This window comes from Saccostrea cucullata, unplaced genomic scaffold (assembly GCF_032062105.1).
Source record: "Saccostrea cucullata isolate Sc308-1 unplaced genomic scaffold, CSIRO_AGI_Scuc_v1 ctg1744, whole genome shotgun sequence".
NCBI classification, from domain to species: domain Eukaryota; kingdom Metazoa; phylum Mollusca; class Bivalvia; order Ostreida; family Ostreidae; genus Saccostrea; species Saccostrea cuccullata.
Genome location: NW_026929032.1, coordinates 133,001 through 155,117, shown reverse-complemented (window position 1 = coordinate 155,117; position 22,117 = coordinate 133,001). Strand labels below are relative to the sequence as shown.

The 22,117-nt window shown below is 32.3% G+C and overlaps 1 protein-coding gene across 1 annotated transcript; it reads left to right on the top strand.

The window, feature by feature from the left end:
• Window positions 1-8,821: 8,821 nt before the first annotated feature.
• Window positions 8,822-21,122, top strand: LOC134279631 (chorion peroxidase-like). Its single transcript, XM_062762048.1, has 12 exons — window positions 8,822-8,863; window positions 10,523-11,370; window positions 12,938-13,126; window positions 13,618-13,805; window positions 14,135-14,314; window positions 15,089-15,253; window positions 16,370-16,471; window positions 17,058-17,168; window positions 17,291-17,777; window positions 18,853-19,071; window positions 19,397-19,660; window positions 20,979-21,122. The coding sequence occupies exons 1-12, from the start codon at window positions 8,822-8,824 to the stop codon at window positions 21,058-21,060; spliced, it is 2,877 nt and encodes a 958-aa protein (XP_062618032.1). The 3' UTR covers window positions 21,061-21,122.
• The last annotated feature ends 995 nt before the right edge of the window (window positions 21,123-22,117 follow it).

Below are 22,117 nucleotides of genomic sequence, written 5' to 3'. Positions count from 1 at the left end.
AATGAAAAGAATGACAGATCTGATAAATTCTTAAATCCTATTTTACGAAAGAAGTCTATTCTTTTAATTTCATATAATTTGCAGAGTAATAAAAAATGTTTTCATTTTCAATTTCATTATTGTTACATGACTGGCAAATTCTATCTTGGGATGGCTCAGATTTATAATGTCCAGTTTCAATTCGGAGTTGTAATACACCGCAATGAAACATTGCCATGGCTGATCTTATCGGTTTTGTTAATTCAATAATAACGTTATCCTCCAATTCGTATTGGTTTTTGAAGAGACGGTAAGTACTAAGTTTGGGAACTTTTTGTAAATCTTCAAGCCACTGTGTTTTAATCTGATCACAAAGGAGTCTTTCGACAAGTTCTAAGCTGCATGTTGATAAGTTTGTGTATATATCCGGCATATTCAGAGAATCAAAAAGTAATTTAGTTTTTAAATACATTTCGTTCTGTTGTTTTGGTCCTTTTGCAAATTGTAGTAGTGTTAATATATATATATAGCCGATATTAACGCACTTTGAAAAAAAAAATTATTTTTGAAAGCGTTAATTTGGTCCCAAATTTAACGCACTTTGAATTTTTTTTTCAAAGTGCGTAATTTTTCAAAGTGTGTTGTAACATACGACATATGCAATATTACTACATTTTCTTTAAATAAATACCACAAAAAGTGTGGGGGACCAGCCTTTCGATGAACTTTTCCTATAGTATAAGTCTTGTTGGGGAAAAAAGTGGAGGAGGCACCCCCACCCCTGTTGCTCCCTCCCCCCTTCTGTTGCTACGAGCCTGTCATTTATTATAATTACCATCGGAATATCAATTTCTTACATGTATTACATGAAGTTAATCTGACATCAAAATACATAAATGGACATATTTGATGTCTATTCAACATAGCGAAAGCTTGGAAACATTTCGTCAAAAAGAAAGTATTTTGAGAAGATAGTAAATAGTTTCATTAAGGTCAAGATCTAGTAAATAACTTGAGACTTCTTTTTTTGTTGCTAGATCCATTATGACGTCATAATCAATTTCAACTTTCTTTTTCCCGTACTTTACGACTTTAGCAGAATTATGTAGAAAATAGGGTATTTTCATGACATTCAATTTGAAATCATATGAAAAGTAAACCGGATACCTATATTAAATTTGATATTGATTTAAAGAAGAGGCCATGAACATACTAATTACCGTTCCTGAGAGACTGTAGGCAATCTGGATACATTTCCTTTGTCGAATATGAGAAAAACTCCCAAATTCTTGACTGGTTTTCTTAATTTTTCATTGAAAATATCAGTTTAAAATACAGTTTTTCATCTTGTTTACTTACAAATTATGCCCCGAAACACCTTATCTGACCAATTTAATGTTGTAAGACATCATTAAAGGAATTTATTTCTCAAGTTTGATAAATCTGTAGGCACCTTTCATTTACTAGATCTTAACCTTAAAAGCAACAAAAATGATGAGGTTTTTGACCGTCACGGAGCAGCAGATATCGATGCAATTTTGTGTTATACTGGGGAAGAAATCCAGAATAAACTCTAAAAATGTTAAAGGAATAAAAAAATGTCACAAGTAAGTCTTGCATGTATTTATAGATGGTACAGGAGCCTCATTTATCCGGACGCTTTGGTAACTGAGTGACAGAGACACTGTATCGGACGAGAGCAATCTGAGATACGGTATATCTGGAAAAATCTTAACAAATATTTTAAAAGTTGGAACGTCATGGAAAACGATAGATGTATCAAAGTTGCTGATCTTGTGAAAACACCGTTAAGTGGTAAAAGAAATTAAAACATTGACAAACGAAGTTAAACAATCAGAACAATTATTGTTTAAAAAATAAATGCCAACTGCTAGAAAATGTTTAAATAGATGATTTTAACCTTACTCTATCAAAAATTTGTTATAGTAATTTTTAAGAAATTCTTGACGCAATTTTACCATTACATTGCCGTTAAGTATGCTCCGTGCATAGTTACAAATCATGTTGATTTTAAAATAAATAAAGTGATTTATATGAAATATAGAAAGGAATTAAACTTCACACATCAACAAAACAATTTTACACATCATATTGTGCTTATTTTAAATTAATTGAAAGTATTATAAAAAAGATTGACATCGTCCACAACTTTTCGAACAAGCCTCGTATAATGTAAAAAAAAACTACTTTATATAATATATTATTCCCAGTATTACTAAATTAGCATAAAAATAGTGCCACATATAATGAAAATAACACTGTATATAATGTTCATTCCTCATATAAGACATTCCCGGCGTTCCATAGTTAATTGTCACATAATATTGTCTTTCTTCCATTGCTCTCCCTTTGTTTTTCAACACAACAGGCTTCCTTTTTCAGAATGTTTAAACGTCCTTCTATACTTTAAAACAGTTTGCGTTTTCTAATAAGGGTCAATAGAACGTTAAATTGAACAGGAAAAAAAGTTAATTACTGAGTGACCATAAGCAAGGAAGTAAATACACCATGAAAATACATTTAAAGTACATGTATATATAAATACTTGAATTCATACGACCATTATTTCAATGAAGAACTGTCGAGGAACTTCAAAACAAAATGGGGTTATTATATCATTTTCTTAAATCAGTTATAACTAGTTCTAATTGTAACGGGGACCGTTACAGATGTTCCCCAAACGCTCCCCAACTCCCTTTTTGTGCAAATTTCCTTTAAAACTTTTTTTCAATATGCTTAGTATCGCAGGATTTCATAAAAGAATTTTAAAAGCTACAATGATATCAACTTTTTGTCATTTAACGCATTGTTCGCAAACGCACGTGCATGCACATGCAAGGTAATCATGATATGTTGTCTAAACCATTAACATATCTTTATATTCCAGAAATCAATAAAAAGTCATAAAAATATAAATTTTACCGTTTTTCAAACACATTGTTCATTTTACGCATTGCGTGTGCGCATGTGCATGCAAGCACGTCCTTGCATTCAATTTTGATAGCAATATCATGTAGGAATCCATAATACCTATTTATATTCTAAACTTCATCCTGTTTTGTTGAGAAACAAGAAAGATATAGGAATGTAAAGTTCCAGCCAATCAGATTGCAGCACACGTGGATTTATGTGCTTTCATGATAACTCTTAAAGTCTCTTATATATCATGCGGTAGATCTTCATAATATGTGACTAAGTTCAAAATTTCAAAGGATTATGACGTAAAACAAGAAAGATATTGAGACTTTAGTTTCAGCCAATCAGAGCACAGCGCACGTGCATGCACGTAAGATCTTGCAATTTTGACCATGTCGTCTTGTCCATACTACTACTATATTCATGCATTGTGAGTTTCAAAAAATTCCATCAAGAGATAGAAAAGTTACGGCTTCATCCATTATCTTGGTAATTTCACATGTTTCACGTGCGCTCTTTCCAGCACACGCGCATGTACGTGCTTTCATGAATATATTATATATCATGCTGTAGATCTTCATATTGTGTGACTAAGTTCAAAATTTCAAAGGATTATGACGAAAAACAAGAAAGATATTGAGACTTTAGTTTCAGCCAATCAGAGCGAAGCGCATGTGCATGCGCGTGAGATCTTGCTATTTTGACCATGTCAACACGTCTATACTACTAATATATACTTATATTATGAGTATCAAAGCATATAATCAAAAAATAGAAAAGTTACGGCTGTATCTATTATTTTGGTCATTTCACGCGTTGCACGTGCGCGCTCTTGCAAGCACGTGCGCGCAAAATGACCTTCGTTCCGCAAATCTACATAACATGCCTACTAACCCTAAAAAGGTTTCACCTAAGTCGGACATGTAGTTTACAAGATCATTCGCGGAAAAGATTTTCCCAGGAAGAAGAAAAATAATAATAATAATAATAAGAAACAGAGTAAAAACAATATGTTCCCCAACTTCGTTTGGGGAACATAATTACTGTATTCTACGAAGTTGGAACGTCATTCCCATTCTGTTCCGTTGATGTAAGTATAGTGTATATGACGTTGATACAATCATAGTTTTTTCTTGCTTAATTAGAAAAACGAGGGTTGTCCAAAAAGTTCGTGGACAATAGCGTTTTTGTCAAAATCAATGGTTTATGATATATTATTCATGAGGTTGTTATAAATCTAGCCCCGTCTGACTGGGTTGTGCAGCCTGTGTATATGAGGTGTTTATATTGATGACGCTCGTAAGTTAAAGTGCATATATTGGTTTTTTTTTTTTGAAAATGAAATTATTTATGGTCTACACATAAATATATTTGCATACAATAGGGAGTGTGGCATTATAATGAAAAATAACGTGTGTCCATGAACATGTGATAAAAAAAATTAGAATCCATATTTTTGACGTTAATATCATGAAATTAGTGTTTCATCAGATTTGCCCATACGGTTTGCACATATAAAGCATTTACGACTATAATGTTCATAATATATAGTGCGCATTGAATTCAATTTTTGAACATTTACTAAATCATGGTCTATATTAAGATATTACTATACACTTTTGCCATTGCAAACTTTGTAAAGAATATGAAGCATTTGTTCACGAAATTTTGGACAACCCTCGGACATTTAAATTTTCGAAAACTGACGTTTTTTCATACGTATATCTAGGTTATTATATATAAAAACTGAATTGTAAACGGATTTTCCGTTATTTCCCAATCATGACAAAGAGCACACGGAGGGTGTGACCGGTCGGCAGGCAGGGGATGTTTACTCCTCTATGGCACCTGATCCCACCTCTGATGTTTTGGGGGTCCGTGATTGCTCTGTTTCTTTAGTATTGTAAAATGGACATTTGAGCTTGAATACTGTTCGTTATTTCCATGTATTCCATAAATGAAAAATTGTAGTTTTGTTCTCTTTGAAAAAATATTTTTACTATGCTTGTTTTCTTGAATTTGATTTTGTTTTCTAAGTGAAATAATGATATTTCATCATATTTTCAAGCGGAACATTTGCTGTTCTGGATATTACTGGGATCCATCATCAAATAAGTGTACAGGTATGAATTAACTACTCCAAGCGTCATTTAATTTTGCAATGTTATTTTTAAAAAGAAAAGTTCTTAAAACTTAATTTTGCTTGAAAAGCTTGTAGAGTAGGGACCTTTGGTATAAATTGTTCTGTACTATGCCCATATCCGTCGTATGGAGTTGAATGTCAGTCATACTGTGGGTGTAGGAAACAGGATTGTCATCATGCATACGGATGTCGATATGATGGTATTATTTCAGAATGTATGTTTTATTGCATTTCTTTTTGGCCATTTTTTAAAATCTCAGTCTTAACTTAAAATGCTATACACAATTTCAAAAAAAAAATATTATAGTAAATTTTCATTTTATATAGTGTTTAGCATTCATTCTAGCTTTCTACAACCATCTTTATTTTTTGGATACTTTATTTCGCAATATTATTTGATTTTTCAAATGAAAATAAACTATATACGTTTAAAATTGTTGATGTTTATTACATGTATAATCATCTTCAGTTCTTATATAATTTTATTTTTTTAACAATAAAACTTTATTCTTGCACAGTAAAATCTGTAAGCAATATTGGTACGCCAAGCATTGATTCTTCAAAAAAAAACATTGGCACCAACGAAATATCTGGACGCAGGTACAATCAAATTAATATGTTATACAAAACTTTTATTTGCAGGCAATTCATGAAGTGTTAGGTATGTGTTAATTTCGAAAATTTAAATAATTACAACATTTTTACAGTGCAGGGCATGTCATCACGATAACTTATGAGAGAAAACTATAATGGACAAAAAATATATAATTCAAGGTCTGTTTTTTCAGCATAAAATTAAGTTTCTTCTCAATGATAGATAGCTGATACATGTATATTAAACCGGATGTCATGGGCTTATGCCAGGGTAAGCATGCGCGAGAATACTTGAGAGTTTGCCAATGCTTCTCCAGAGGATTCAGTTAGACGTGTTAGAGCTGGGCGTAAAACACCCTCTGGTGAGACATTGGAGAGTTTGCCTGTAAAACAACTTCCCGCTGGAACAACCCGCTCTTTTCGAATTAGAACATGCCATTCATTGGCAATGTGCACATCGTATTTTTGTATTCTTTGGCGTAACCAAGATCCTATTTTTACTTTTATACATATATCCGTGTACACAAACTAAATAATATTGTTCAAACATTTCAAACAAAGAACATGTATATAGATTAACAGCTTGGACATGTTGAATAAATTCAACTACTACTTTTTGAAAAGTATTCTTTACCATATTTACCGACATTAGTTTTGTTCATCAAGGTTAAGTTAAGTCAAGTCTAGGCGTCACACCCGTGCTTGCAAGGCCAAATAGCCTTTCTTTGTACACACGTGCGATAAAACAGTCAATCGCGTCTTAAAGGTTCTGAGAACACCTCTCTGGCGAGCTCGGAAAATCACGTTGATTTACCGAAAGATGTGATTAGATATGAAGTTTATTGACCATTCAGTTATTGAATTGCTTGATTGATCAATTAAAAAAACAGCAAAAACTCATACAAAATGAATCTTTTTGTGTTTTTAAATTGATCTAGCTAATAGATAACCTAGAGCATCGCTTTAGATAACTCGCGACCCTCTGAAATTTTCGGGAAGTATTTCAATATAAATTTCAATGTCTTCGAAGCGATATACGAAAATAATCATTAAATATTACTGGTAAACAGGATATGCTGAAAACATTTTTATCTATTTTGGTCAGTCTACTTTTTATTCTATTTAACGCACTTGTTATTATAATCCAAACAAACCATGTGATATAGTCAATATTTACGAGTAACTTTTTTTTATTTGTTGCAAAAGGTCTTGCTTGTTAAGAACAATTATTACTCTTTTATTGCCAGTAAGTTTTATCTTGAACACGAAAATTATTGCAACAATTTATTTTTACTGTTAGTATATTCCTTATTATCTCTTTTAGAAAATGCTACCTTTGACGTGAATACGACTCAAGAAGAAATGAAAACAGATAAACAATCGGCGACTATAAAGACTGTCCAACTTGAAAATAAACACACAACTTTGAAGCATCAAACAGCAGATAACCGGAAGTCTAAAGATCCATTATTTATTTTCACTTTCATTTTCATAATCTTAATCGTGCTGTTTTTCATCATTTCTGGTTCCATCTTATTTGTTGTAAGACGTCGGGAAATGAAATACATGTATGTAAGTCCTGTTTATAACAGAGACCCTCCAAATGAAATGCCTATGAAAACTAATTTACTTGAAACCACTGTATAGAGAGAGAGAGCAAATGAAAAGTCATAGGAGGAAATCCATGCGATCTAAATATTTTAATGATTGTTTTAAAGTCAACTCATGGTCTGCTTGTAACTTTTAGTGTTGCAGCCGTACATTTTTACTTTTCACGCTAATTAGCAAGTTGTTTTCGTATGTTAAATAACTTTAAAGGAATCACTGTCCTAAACAAATATATATGTTTTTGCTGCTGTGCATAAATTTGTTAATGAATCCTCCTGTAGATTTTAAATTGTTGTGTTACTAACGAATGTTTCACTTGTGTAACTTTTTTGGATTTATATTCCTATGTACCACATGTATTTTAATTGCATGACATGTTATATTTAAGGAGAGGAACTTGTTTCCAATCCTTTTGCTTTATTCAATAAACTATGTTTAAAATAAAAAAAAAAACTGCATGTCCTGTTTGTTGGGTATGCTAGGACATCCACAATAGCTGGAAATGTTAGATAAATCACAGAACGGGCAGTAAATGAAATAAAATTGTAAATATGAATTTTGAAAATGCAACTTACCTGTGGCAATACCTTTTCCAAATATACATGTACTATGATTTTTACTTTGTGATCTTGACCTTGAAATTGGACCTACTTTTTCAAAACTTTTAACATTGCTTTTAACTAATCACAACATTTGAAAAAGAATGGATATGGCTTTCATGTTACACTTGTATATTACATGTGATAGTATATTGTTACGGGGTTTTGTTTGATTTCTTACTTCTTAGAAGATGTTGCATTATTCAGAACCAAGTGAGCCAACAGACTGATTATTTAACAAAAAATCATGGTTTATATACAAACCTGTTATGTTTAGGAGGTCCGTTTGTGCTCTGCTCCTATTTTGTATTGACTTTTGAGCTAAAAATAAAAAACTGTTCGTTGTCTCCTTATTTTTCAATATTGACTTAAAAGTAATAGAAACACTTTAACATTGTTTGTGGCTGTAATATTTTCTTAATTTAAATATTTGACAAGCAGATGTTCTACATTAAGTTATTTAGTGTAAACACACAAATTTTAAAATTATAATTTACAATGTTCACGAATATGCTTACTTACAAGTATTCAAAATAGGCTATAGCCTGTTAGCTACTCATGGTATTGATCGTGTAGTTTGATATTGATTCTATTCATAACACATACAGTAATTATATCTTAAAGTTCATATATAAAAAAAATACATAAAAACTTTCAGTCTCTGTCCCCAGGTGCTTAAAACTATTACCGATTCATGTTTGGAGGTACTTCAGGAATGCTTTATTTATGATTAGTCAATAAAAAGTACAAGGCTTTAAAGATTTTATTTTCCTATCATTTATCTTCAATTATCAGTAATTATTAATATTCTACGTAAATTAATAAAAAGATAGATGTTTATAATCTGTTCCCGCGATCTCAAGTGAAAGTCCATTATCGAATCAATTAAAAATAAGTGTACGTTTCTGTATATAAATTGTGTACAAAACTTCTGAAGATAACATAACCAGAAAAATAAGACATGAGATACATCTCAGACACAGGGAAAATATTAATGCTGTTGGTAAGTATTTTTTTAATTACATGTACATGTACTTTTTATTATTAATTATCTTTCTGTATGATCTGTTATGATTCTTTTTTAAATAAAGATAAAGTGCTGAATTCAACCAACTGAAAAAAAAATATCCACCTTATGAAAAAATGCAAAAACACAATTGTTAAATTTCCATTATTTATTTTATCTATTCTTTATAATAAAAGAAGATAACTGTTGAGCTTTTATAGCCATTTTCTTTTCAAAATTGCAGTCATAGCTACGGAATTTTTGAAACATTTATGAGCTTTATATCTCAAAATAGCTTCATAGTAAACAAGTAAAATTGATGAAAAGCATCGAATCGGCCGCAAACAAAATTTAGCATTAAAAAAAATCTTTCACAATTTTAAAAGCATCCATGCAAGGAAAGCGCGTCAAGATATTTAAAGGTGAAAAAGTTGAATCATTTTTATTTCAGACTGTCAGGAAAACGTTTTTCTGGCATGTAAAATATCAAAATCGTAAAAAAAACAAAAACAAGAAAACGTAAGATTTTTCGGACTATTTGGCATGAAAAAATATCAAAATCGTAGAAAAGCCAGGAAAACGTCATATTTTAAGGACTTTTTGGCATGTGAAATATCAAAATCGTAAAAAAGGCAGGAAAACGTCAGATTTTTCTGACTATTTGCAATGTAAAATATCAAAATCATAAAAAAGCCAGGAAAACGTCAGATTTTTCGGACTAGCTGTCTTCAAGCCAAAATGAATAATTTTAAAAGAAAATAGACATTTTGCCGCATTTGCTCATAAATAGATTCATCAATGTAAGAAAATAAGACAATGATGAATGATGAGAATTAATTGAAAATGATCAAGGTCAAGAGAAACCACGTGCTGATACCCTGGATCTTGGTCACGTGATAATGCCCATGGTTTCTGCACAGTAGGGCTATGTTACATGTAAAAGAAGCCAATGCAAAATGTAGAAAACATATCTTTGTACTGTGTCATTTGCAGCTGTAGAGAATATTCAAACAGTTTTTACTAGTTTGAAAACCTTTTCAAATTTTATTCATCATGCGCTTTTACCACGTCATTATTATCCGGAAAAATCATGACGATTTCCCTTCATATCTTACACACTCCCAGGATGGGGAGTATATATATTGTAAACTCTTTTTATATAATCATGAATTATCAATTATCTGATTAAAAAATGATAAATAAATTGAGATATATATATATAATAACAAAAATTACTTAATTTAAAACAAGTTTTAAAAATATATTACTCATAAATTTTACTTGTGATCATTTAAGAATTATTTTACTGACCTGATAAAAGATGACGTCTCATTTCCGCATGTGCACTTTCTAACACAACCAAAAATAAATCGGACGCTGCAGCGGCCGATAATAAATCTGTAAAGGTACAATTTGGTTTCAAATATAAATCGGAAATGGACAACATACAATTTTCATTAGTTTAGTTAGGTGGTATTTACAATAATGCAATTTAGTGCATCACCATTAAAAAAAAAATATTTAATTTCTCTACATGTATTACCTGTAAAAAAAAAAAGAAATCATTAAAATGGGCTTTACAACAAAATCCAACATACAATTCTTAGAAATAGATTCTATTTGGAATCATGTCATTGTTTCGTTTGTTTATCTTAGGTCGCACTGACGATCACAACATGCCGTGGTAATCCCTTTGGACATGGGTTTTCGGATGAATATGACGACTGGTCAGACGTTAATGTCTTTGGTGAAGACAATGCTGGCGATTTTGGTGTTGACTTAGGCAGTGGCTTTGGAGGTCCAACTCCTGGAGGTTTCGGTGGTTTTGGTGGTTTTGGCGGTTTTGGTGGTGACGGAGATGGCAACACCGATGGTTACGGTGATGACAAAGGCGATGGTCATGGCGATGGTGGTGGTGATGATGGCAAGGGTGATGATGATGGCGATGGTGGTGGAGATGGTGGTGGTGATGATGGCAAGGGTGATGGTGATGGTGGTGGTGATGGCGATGGTGGTGGAGATGGTGGTGGTGATGATGGCAAGGGTGATGGTGATGGTGATGGTGATGGCGATGGCGATGGTGGTGGAGATGGTGGTGGTGATGATGGCAAGGGTGATGGTGATGGTGGTGGTGATGGCGATGGTGGTGGAGATGGTGGTGATGATGGTGGCAAGGGTGATGGTGATGGTGGTGGTGATGGCGATGGTGGTGGAGATGGTGGTGGTGGTGATGGCAAAGGTGATGGTGATGGTGGTGGTGATGATGGCAAGGGTGATGGCGATGGAGATGGTAATGGAGATGGTGATGGTGGCGGAGGCGGTCCAGGCGGTAATTTCGCCGATTACATTAAAGGTATATTTGGAGATAAGTCTTCTGGAGACTTTGGAGGTGGTTGGCAAAACGTAACAAGTGATGAATTGTATTCTGGAGGAAAACAAGACATTAAAAATGGATCTGACATCGTCGTAGATGGAAATGTTGATCAGAATCAATTTCACATTAGGTACTTTAAACTTATTCTTTAGATAAAAGTATACAATTAATTTTGTTAAAATAATACCTCTAACCATTACTGGTATATGACTAGTACCATATTAAGAGAAAGAAAAGCATTCATCGCTGACTCAGAAGAAAAACTTTTTTAATTCCTTCCTTTTACTTCATTTTTTTTAAGAAATATGTCTAACGGATGATTGAAAATTCTGAATTGTCTTTTGTATCAGATGTTCTCTTTTTATGCTTTCTCTTATAAAATCTGATACACTGAGAGAATCTGATGATTTCAAAATTACGTAAATATCCATATAAATATTCATCAAATTAATTAAGGTTTGAATCAATACAATTCTCATTTATTACTCGTTATCCCAAATTAGACTCTTCATTTTTCTTAATTGAAGACAAAACTGTACATGATAAAACATATTTTAACTAATCATAAATCGATATAGAAGAGTACACTGTACAATTGACCTAAACCCTCACTGGATAAAGAAAACACCACCCGAGAATTTGAATTACACTGCTACTATATGCGGTACAGCAAAACTCGGTTATAACGAAGTCAATGGGACCTATGAAATCACTTCGCTATATCCGTAATTCGTTATAACCGTATAAGAAATTCATTAAATTTAAATAGCTCTGGGGATCTAAGATGACTTCGAGATATCCGTGAATTCGTAATATCCGTGTTCGTGCTAAACGAGTTTTACTGTAGAAGCTGTGTATCATTTGAAACCAAGATCATGTGTTGCCCCATGCAGGTTCTTGCCATAGCCATCAACAGGTGTGCTGATCTTTTATCGAAAATGACCAAAGTTAAACACAAATCGATTCATTAACCACGTGTGCATTTGCCTTTATTGATGCTTTACAACTTTAGATCAAATAAGGTGTTTTGAGCATAATTTGTAGGTAAACGTTAAATATTTGCAATGAAAAATTAAGTGAAAATATTATCCAAAGGGAGTAGAACAAATAAAACAAACAAAAACTGATTCATTACTTACTTAAATCGTTATGAGCAGTTTAGAAATGTAAACTTTATGAACAGTCTCTGAACTTTGACAATATATAAAAATCTTTGAATCCATGGCATGAAAAAAAAAATGAATTAAACAATTTGTTTGTTGAAAATTGAATCTTAACAATTAACAATTCACAACAAAATAAAGTTTATGATAGTAAGCGCAGTATATATTAGATATTTATATATCCGCTTGTTAATTTATTCGATCTACGAAAAAATTCTACTTATTTTAAAACGCCACAACTTACCGGTGAGCTGCAAACTGTGGAAGTGTATGCCTCAATTAAAGCCTTTAAGCGACGGCGTTCTTTTCATCAAGCGTTTGCGACTTATTTGTATTCAATGCACACGTCTACTGGCGTCATTGCGGAGTGAGGGATCTTTTCAGTGCCCGCACGTACTGCAACAAGGGACCTCGGTTCCTACCGGGGAAAAAGTTTGAATGATTGGGGTGTATAAAAGTTATGTTTAAAATATTTTTCTTTAAGAACTTTTACATACTGCATGTCTAATATACTCACAAAATATATCTTTTCAGTGCCCTGTTTCAATTAAAATTATCAAAAGGGTTAAATTTCTGTGGGTTCAGAAAAGACAAGAAGCGAGTTTTACCCAATCCCGATCAACAACATCTATTGACGACGTCAGCCAAAGGAAACTTCAATTACAATAAATTCATGTTCAACGCTCCATCTAGAGGGAAAAGATCCGACTCAAAAATGACAAGGTAATCTGCCTCTACTCAATTGCATTTGTAGAGTGTGATTTAGTTAATTTTCCGATTAATTGAAATCTTTAATTCAATTCTTTATTTTAGAATACGGCTGCGAATCATGAAGATTTCGAGTCAAAAATATTTCATGTTTTCTGTTTATGCAAGGCTTATTTATTTGTTATATTTATTTGTTTATTTATGCATATTTAATAATCATTTTTTAAAATTTATTTTATCTATTGTTGATATATTGTTTTCGATACATTTTTTTTATTTACGCAGAAGAATACTAGTATTTAATATGTAAGACAAGTATTTCTGATATTAGGAATTTTCAGTGATGAGATAGTACACCAGATTCAAATGGTGCCTATAAAAATATTAATAGGAATCTTCCACTCGTGCAGTTAGTTTTGATTTCTATGTTACACAGTTATTAACGTTTTGACTGTATGACAAAGATAGTTTTATGACATTTAACATAATGAAGTTCTTTTCAAAAGAAAAAGTAAACGGAGCAGTGGCAGCCCCCGTGATCCACATGCCAAATGTGAGTTTTTAGATAGGATCGAGTGCAACGCAAAGTCTAAATTTCGAACTATCGATGGAAGCTGCAATAACTTGGAGCATCCATTCTGGGGAATGGCTGAAACTCCTTTAATCAGATTTATGCCCGCTGCCTATGAAGATGGTAGGTGTATTTAAGGAGGCTGGAGTCAACAAATAAACCCCTGAAATAATTATTTTCTTTAGACCTAAATTAACCTTAATTAAGTGATCAGCCATCATTTAGCAAAGAAAAATGTCACACGTTTTTGTTTATAAATTTCATCATTTTTTATCTTTATTTGGAGATCTTCTTCTAAAGGAGATCAATATAGTCTAAAAATGACCACAACCACCCAGTCCTCTTAAATCAAGCAGTTCTTTTACAATGACAAACTTAACTTGATTAATACCTGAATTTTATTTTCTCTACCTCATGATTTTTTTCAAATATCAGAGTTCATTTCATTGAAGGTAAGGGAGCACCTCGAAGTCGGGGGAAATCTGGAAGACTATTGCCAAAGCCAAGAGAAATACGACTAAAAATCCATGAGAAAAGTCTTCCAAAGCATCAGCTTCAAAATCTGAATCATTTTGCGATGTCCTTTGGACAGTTTCTCAGTCATGACATGTTGGAAAACATAAAAGCGGAAGGCAAGTTCATATTATTTGACTTCTGTTAATGAGGCTGGGGGGGGGGGGGTCAAACAACAAAATAACCACAAGATTTAACTTATTTTTTCAGATACGGTATCTTAAGCGGTCAACTATCATTTAGCAAAGAAAAAATTCATACATTTTAGTTTTAAAATTTGATCATTTTTGTATATCTTTATATGGAGCTCTTCTTCAAAAAGAGATCGAAATAGTCTGAAAATGGCTGCCACACCCTAGCCTCTTTAAAGCAGAAATATTCGTGGGTAATTACATGTATATTATGTCGATGTCATTGTTAACAATTATTACTATCAACGAAATTAAATCCCACGATGGGTATTAGTTTCAATTTATATTAAATTTGGTAACTTTGAAAACAACGAAGTAAAATGCCCATGAAACCAATACTTTAAGCAAATGTTTAAAAAAAAAAACATTTTAACATTGATTGCTTTTTGGAAAAAGACTCTAAACTTAATTCAAAGCATAAAGTTTGAATTTTACTAATTGTTTTGATTGTATTTTTATACCATTTCTTAATTCTGCAATAAGCATTCTTGAAAAGTCAAATTCTTCTAACGTGTCCATTCCTGATTAACGATTTTTAATGCTACTTTTGCAAAATGTACATCACAATTTTTAGATTTAATATTCTAAAGAAAGGAAATTTCATTGGTTGGCTGAAAAATCTTCAGGTACTTCAATAAAAAGTCCTTTACATTTAGTAATTGTTAGAAGAAAAAAAAACATATTTAAAAAATCTCATTTCAGCACCCGATGGCGAAGATCTGGAATGCTGTGGAAAACACAAACATGACCCTAACTGTATTATGCCCATTGATGTTGCTCGTAATGATCCACACTTTTCACAGTTTGGAGTGACATGTCTAAACTTTGCCAGGTCTTTCCCTAGCCCTGATCTGCATTGTGATTACGGTAATAACACGGCTTATTTTCTGAATCAAAGGAGTGTTCCATTCCAAAATAATTTATTTTGTTTGTATTCTCGCCTCTCATTGGTTGATTTCCAAAAAGGAACGCAAAACATTTTGTATTTTTTCTCACACCCCCTTTAAATATCCATGCAATCATTTCCAGTCCTCAGAAACCATGGAAAATTTCATATTTAATAAATGTACACTTTACAATTACTCGACAAAACAAACATCATGGCTGTATGTATCAGTTATTACCTCCCCTCGCTTTTTTTTTTGTATTATTGCGCGGTAAATTTGAACTATAATTTTTTTGTGTGATTATTTTAAAATTAAATTATAAGAATGACCCATATTAATTTTGTTCGCTTTTTTATAATCCTTTCGCGGATTATAAAGAATTATACTTAATAAAATTACAGTTTCGATATTTTTTCTCCTTTAAAAGCCATGATGTAACATTTACAATGACACACGACAAAATACTGTACGCAGAGTTTTTTTTTTCAATTGTAGAATTTTTGAATGACCCGAATTAATTCCTAAAAGTATTATGTTTCAGAAAATTACAGATTTCGGAACATAAAAATCAAAAAATGTCCCATTGCAAATACATGCGAAATTTTCTCTCTTTTGTGCGCAGAAAAGTTGAATATATTAATAATAAGTTTCCGTAGTTACCATGGTCTCAAGTACATGTACCCAGGAATGAATGTAAGAATGTTGTTTACATGATCGATTCAGCTAAAAATAAAAGTGGCGTGACCTTGTCATAAACGAAAACAATGAAACGGTAGATATAACCTTTATTTTTCCGTTACCAATATTGTGCAGTTTTTTATTGCTGTTTGATTGTCATATTTTCGCTATATACATTGTACTCATATTTTTGCAAGTCTTTCTCTGTATGCTATAGATATCGTAAAAGAAAGACATGCTGTTGACTCATTGTGTTACATTGAAATTACACATCATAACTTCATAAACAGAACTATGACTAGGCGAAGTTAAAATGGTACAAAATTCTTTGCAAGTACTTAAGGGCGGAAATAACACGGGGTGAAAATAACACTGTATACAGTACTTTGGAAGCATTAACATTCTTTTCTTGTTTCAGATACCAGACAACAGATTACGGAATATACCATGCCCATCGATGTCTCATCCACTTACGGTTCTAATGATGAAGACTATGAAGGACTTAGAGCAAACAAGTCGGGTAATTGAGTACATATGTATATTGCATATAAGTATTATTATGCATCGCACCAATGTCTTTCTTTTCGCATTACGTGAGAATCTGAACAATCCTTTGCACTATTTTAAAACGTTTGTTCATTGGCGGTCTTTCTGATTGCTGATAATTTAAAACCCATAAAAAATATATACATGACGACGAGTTACAAAGTATAACATAAATAATTTTACAATCGCCATGTAATTATAAATCGTAAATCGTAGTGTAATTGAATCGGTTCAACTTTTTAAGTTGTGGTACAAAATTAAAGAAAAAAGAAAACTTATTATACATCTTTATTGTTTTTTTTTGTGTGTGTGTCTTTAACTTGACTACGCCCAAGCCAATCAGTTTTAAAAAGGTCAGCCAATGAAATGAGGTGTTGTTTAACACCGATCAGAATGTTTGATTCAAATAAAGACCGAAAAAAAAACACAGTTTGGTACGATGCATCCTAAAAAAAAATAAATAATGTTAAATTTATTCACCTACAGACAAATTAATTTATCCAAAAACCTCAAAAACTAACTATCGTAGGCTTAAAAAACCTTCCACATGTGTATTGTAGGTCTACTAAGAGTACAGGAACACCCTGTTGATTATCTGGAATTGATGCCCGTGGATCCAGAGGGCAATGGAAGTGAATGTAGGCCAAAGCAATTCCAGTGTTTTCTTTCTGGTAAAGTAGTCTTAGTATTTTTTGTACAAAAATATGAAAATCAGGATAAAAATATTAAATTGATTTTTATATATCTACTTAAAATTTTATACACTTTTACATCATTCATTCTTTTTTCAAAGGAGATGGGCGTGTTAACCAAAACAGTGCTTTACTCATGCAACATACTGCATGGCTAAGGGAACATAATCGAATAGCTAGAAGACTATATTACTATAACCCACACTGGAATGACGAAAGACTATTTCAGGAGGCAAGACGAATTGTTGGAGCTCAGTTTCAACATATCACTTACAACGAATACTTGCCCATAATCCTTGGCCCTGAAATGATGACACGTTTCGATCTTAACCCAAAGCCACCTGGGGAGTACTTTAAAGGTTATGACCCCAAGGTGATGCTGATGTTAAGAGCGGGCTTTATGGTGGCTGCTTTTCGATTTGGTCATAGCATGATAAACGACAAATTTGGGTTTAGAAAATCCGACGGAAATAACACAAGGATTCCCTTGAGAAAAGATTTCTTTAATCCAGACGAACTGTATAGAAAAGAGGGCTTTGAGGGAATCGTAAGGGGTTTATATAATGAGCATTCACAAAGCGTCGACAGGTTTGTATCCGTCTTTACACATGGATAGGAATCATTCTTTCTATTGCCCCATGAAGTTTTTGAATTTATTTGTCATATTTTGTCAATTTTGAAAATAACCACATGTAATTTGCCAATTCTTCATGCGATAAGAACGCGGAACATTAACTGGCAAAATTGGAAATATATAGCTTACGTCATTTCTATCTGTAACAATCAAAACATTCAGTGATAGACAATGAAATGGGAGGGTACAATTCGACGCGGACGTGGGGAAAACATCGGATTGAAATTGCAGATCGAAATTCATTTTCAATCTACCTCGGCTACGCTAGAAGGCACTGGTTGACCCAGAAGACAAATAATTTTAATTTTGGTGCAGTTTAAATTTTTTTGTCCAATGTTTTAAATAAAGAAATATTTAAGGGACAAATATTTCATTTTTGTTTGGTAAATATATGTATATATTTGTGTTGGTAGGGAGAGAGGGGCTGAACGATTTTAAAATAAAGTTGTCCAACAGTTTTCAGTGAGAATAAGTATAAAAACTATAAAACTCATGCACTCTTATAATCCTAGAAATCAAATATATTGTCCTGTTAAGCCATGACCTGACTCGACAATTTTAACCCCCACCCCTTCTACAATCAAATATCTCCTGAAAAATAATCTTTGTCTTCTATGATCTTTCGCGTTATAAAAATTAAAAGCTAAAACTTGTATTAATGTGAACTTCAAACAATATGTATTTGGGAGTTGAAATTAGTTAATTTTTGGATCATACATTCATTCTTTGCTTTTGAAAACAGCTCAGGTGGATTGAAAATGAATTTCGACCTGCAATTTCAATCCGCTGTTTTCTCCACGTCCGCGTCGAATTGTACCCGCCCATTTCATTGTCTATCACTGTATGTTTTGATTGTACCAGATAGAAATGATGTAAGCTATATATTTCCAATTTTGGCAGTTAATGTTCCGCGGTCTTATGAGGTATCAACCAAACATTTATTCCAACATATTGACTTGATCCTATGTCAATTAGAATCCCGTTACCTTGCTAGATCTCCTGAAGCATAATTTTTACTAAAAACTTTAGATTCAAATCAGAGGAAGTAAGCAACCATTTGTTTGAAGAACATGGTAAACCAGAAACAGCAAATGACCTCATATCAACCAATATCAACAGAGGGCGTGACCATGGCGTACCTGGTTACATGGAGTACAGGAGAATGTGCAAGCTACCCACATCAGATAGTTTCTGTGGCCTCATTGATCACACGAAAGACGTGATTGATCATCTGAAGCATGTATATGAGTATGTATAGATTTTTTTTTCTTTGGTTAAAATGTAAAGACAAAATGATATTTGATATACGAAGAAGACATATTAATATATTTTTTTGTAGCAGTTACATGTAAATGGCATATTATCTCAAAAAGGGAATTGCAGAGTGCATTTAAGATATCCAAAGCAATGTAGAGTCAAAATAAATACTTTTAAGTCGTAAGATTTATTTACTCATGAAACGTATTATTTACTTCGTTATCAATTTCAATAAAAAATCAATGATCATTATTACAGATGTGCATTACAGGTGAAGAATTCATTTCCTATTTACTATGATCTAATGTTCTTGTAGACATGTAGAGGATATTGACCTCTTTACTGGTGGGGTGACAGAGGAACCACTTCCGGGAGCGGTTGTTGGGCCAACATTTGCCTGTATTATTGCGCTTCAATTTAAAGCCCTGAAGTTTGGTGACCGCTTTTATTATGAAAATCATGATTACCACACAAGGTTTACGATTCACCAACTTAATGAAATCAAGAACGTAACACTCTCCCAAGTCCTCTGTAGAAATTCAAAGATAGGAAGGGTTCAACAAGATGTTTTTAGACATGGGTAAGTGTTCTTGTGTAAAGAATATTTTCCTAACATAGTTTTTTATGGAAGAGTTAGAACAAAAAAAGTACGAGATTTTAGGATAACTCAGTAACAACTTTCAACATGCACAGGTTTTATAAATTACGTGTACTTCTTCATACCTTACACCTTACATTTACAAGCTACATGTAACTAGACTTAAAAAAAAATCGGGGAAAAATCTTTCTTAAAACAAACGATATTGAATGCTTGTGCAATTAACGAAGTATTAATGAAATATATGGAGATACCGAAAAGTATTCAAGCTTCAAAGTGAAGAAATCAATATAGGGGGCAGAGCAAGCATGGACCTCTAAAATATCGGAGGTGGGGTCGGGTACTATGGAGGAGTGAACATCCCATGCCATTATCCCTTGCTGAATGTATGATTTCTTTATTATTAATAGCACCATGTCCCTATTTTGTCAATTTGTGTTACAGTCAAAACTTTAATGAACTTAAAGTTTAATATTTTATTAACAGTTAAATTGATAATTTTGATTTTACCCAACAAATACCCAAATTTAGAAGTGTAAAATGATTTATTTTTCCGATTGGCTGAAGTGAATTGCTCGTCGATTGACACCAAAATTGATTTTATTTTCTGGACTGAAAAATTGACATTTATTTACCTCTAGATCTACACTTAAATATAGGTAAAATGTATCAGTAACTGAAGTTATTCAAATTCTTGTGTTGTTTTACAACATCAAAATGATTTATTGTTTAAAATGATTGCTTATTCTAACGATTATGAGTGGTAATTCTTGCAAAACGTATCTTAGCAGAAAATATTAGGTTGGTATGGTAATCAATATTTTGACTAAAAAAACTTCTGGAAAAGAACAATTTTGTGTAAAATTTTAAGAAACTGTAGTGCATGTATATAACAATTTCTTTTTATACTTAAATTTAAACTTGAATAGCAAGAAAAAGACAAAAAAATGATGAAATTTCTTTTAAAAACAATCCAATTGTTGTGAGATTTGTTGTTATATCTTAAGTGAACATAATGACGGTAATAAGCATGAAATATTTCTTGTTGATACAAAATGTATTTAATATTTTCCTGACTTAAAATATTATACAATTAATGCAAATAAAATATTTTGTCTTTTCTACAGTTGCTGGATTAGGTATTTAGTAAACAAAAATACACATTTGACTTCAAGATAAAAGGGTGTTTTGAATAAAATAAGCTGCTGGAAATGATAAGATATAGATTATATTTATAAAATGTATATTATTGTATTATAAAAAAAATTATATACTATATATTTCATTACTTACCTTTCAGATCACCTGAGGTGAATTGTTCATCCATTGCAACCGACATTAATTTTTCTTTTTGGAAGGAAACCCGCATACCCCAAACCTAATCATAGATCATGTATTGATGTCTATTATTCGTTTGTTATGTATTTTACAGCATAAAAATGACATGAAATTAGAATATCTTTTCTTATGTTTTACCACTTAAAGTATCTTTGCAAGATTTATTTAAGAGGAAAAGATCAGAAAATGTTAGAACGGTCTTGGTAATTTTTAGATCATAAACCTCCTGGATGGGAACATTTTTGTGCGAAATTACAGAAATTTTATTAACTTTCAGGTATATTTAAATTGAATGAATTATTATGTACGGTGAAAAAGATCACGTTTTATATATTCAACTCAATCTGTTTCTTAACCTCTGCAGCCCTTTAATTAAGCAAAAGAAAAATATTTGATGTTTTAATAAAAAAAATCTAAATTTACAATCTTATTTATATAACATCTCAGAAATCAAGATATAATGAAGGCTTATAAGTCATCACACAAGATCTATTATCTCTGAGTCCCGCCCTTTTTAGCTCACCTGAGCCGAAGGCTCAAGTGAGCTTTTCTGATCAAAATTTGTCTGTTGTCTGTCGTTGTCGTCGCTTTCGTCGTTAACTTTTCACATTTTTACTCAAGCCCTAGAGGGGCTTGAGTTATCTAAAACGATGCTAGGTCATCGATTTACTCAGTTTACAAACACGGAAACATATTATTTTTGTAGATAAAAATATTTCTAGAAACAAAAATGAAACTTATGTTGAAAACGTCTGTATATTCAAAGATATTAAGTGTTAAATGTCGGATTCTATCATATGGCGAATGAAAAATGAGTGAAGCTCCGCAGCCGCAACAGTTTCTATACAGAGATTTCGCGCATTTCTTCGCGTAGGAATCTCAGGTAACTTTTACAGTCGCCGACAAAGCATCTTTGGACGAGTCCACTGGTTACTCTCAAAGGTGACGCAGGTTATCCCATCGATAGATTCTGCAATTGTATAATTGTGCCCCCAAACTGAAATTGTTTCTCGTGGGCCTGCAAATGATGTGCTATTTGAGTGACAGTAAAATAATGGTACAAAATTAATGTTAAATTCTCACTCGTACGGTTTTTTTTTT

Bases quoted from the DNA above. Each gene is read 5' to 3' on its own strand.
- LOC134279631 (XM_062762048.1), top strand. From the start codon at position 8,822: ATGAGATACATCTCAGACACAGGGAAAATATTAATGCTGTTG. The intron at 13,127-13,617 runs GTAATCTGCCTC...TCTTTTCAAAAG, and splicing joins TCCGACTCAAAAATGACAAG to AAAAAGTAAACGGAGCAGTG. The intron at 16,472-17,057 runs GTAATTGAGTAC...TGTGTATTGTAG, and splicing joins ACTTAGAGCAAACAAGTCGG to GTCTACTAAGAGTACAGGAA.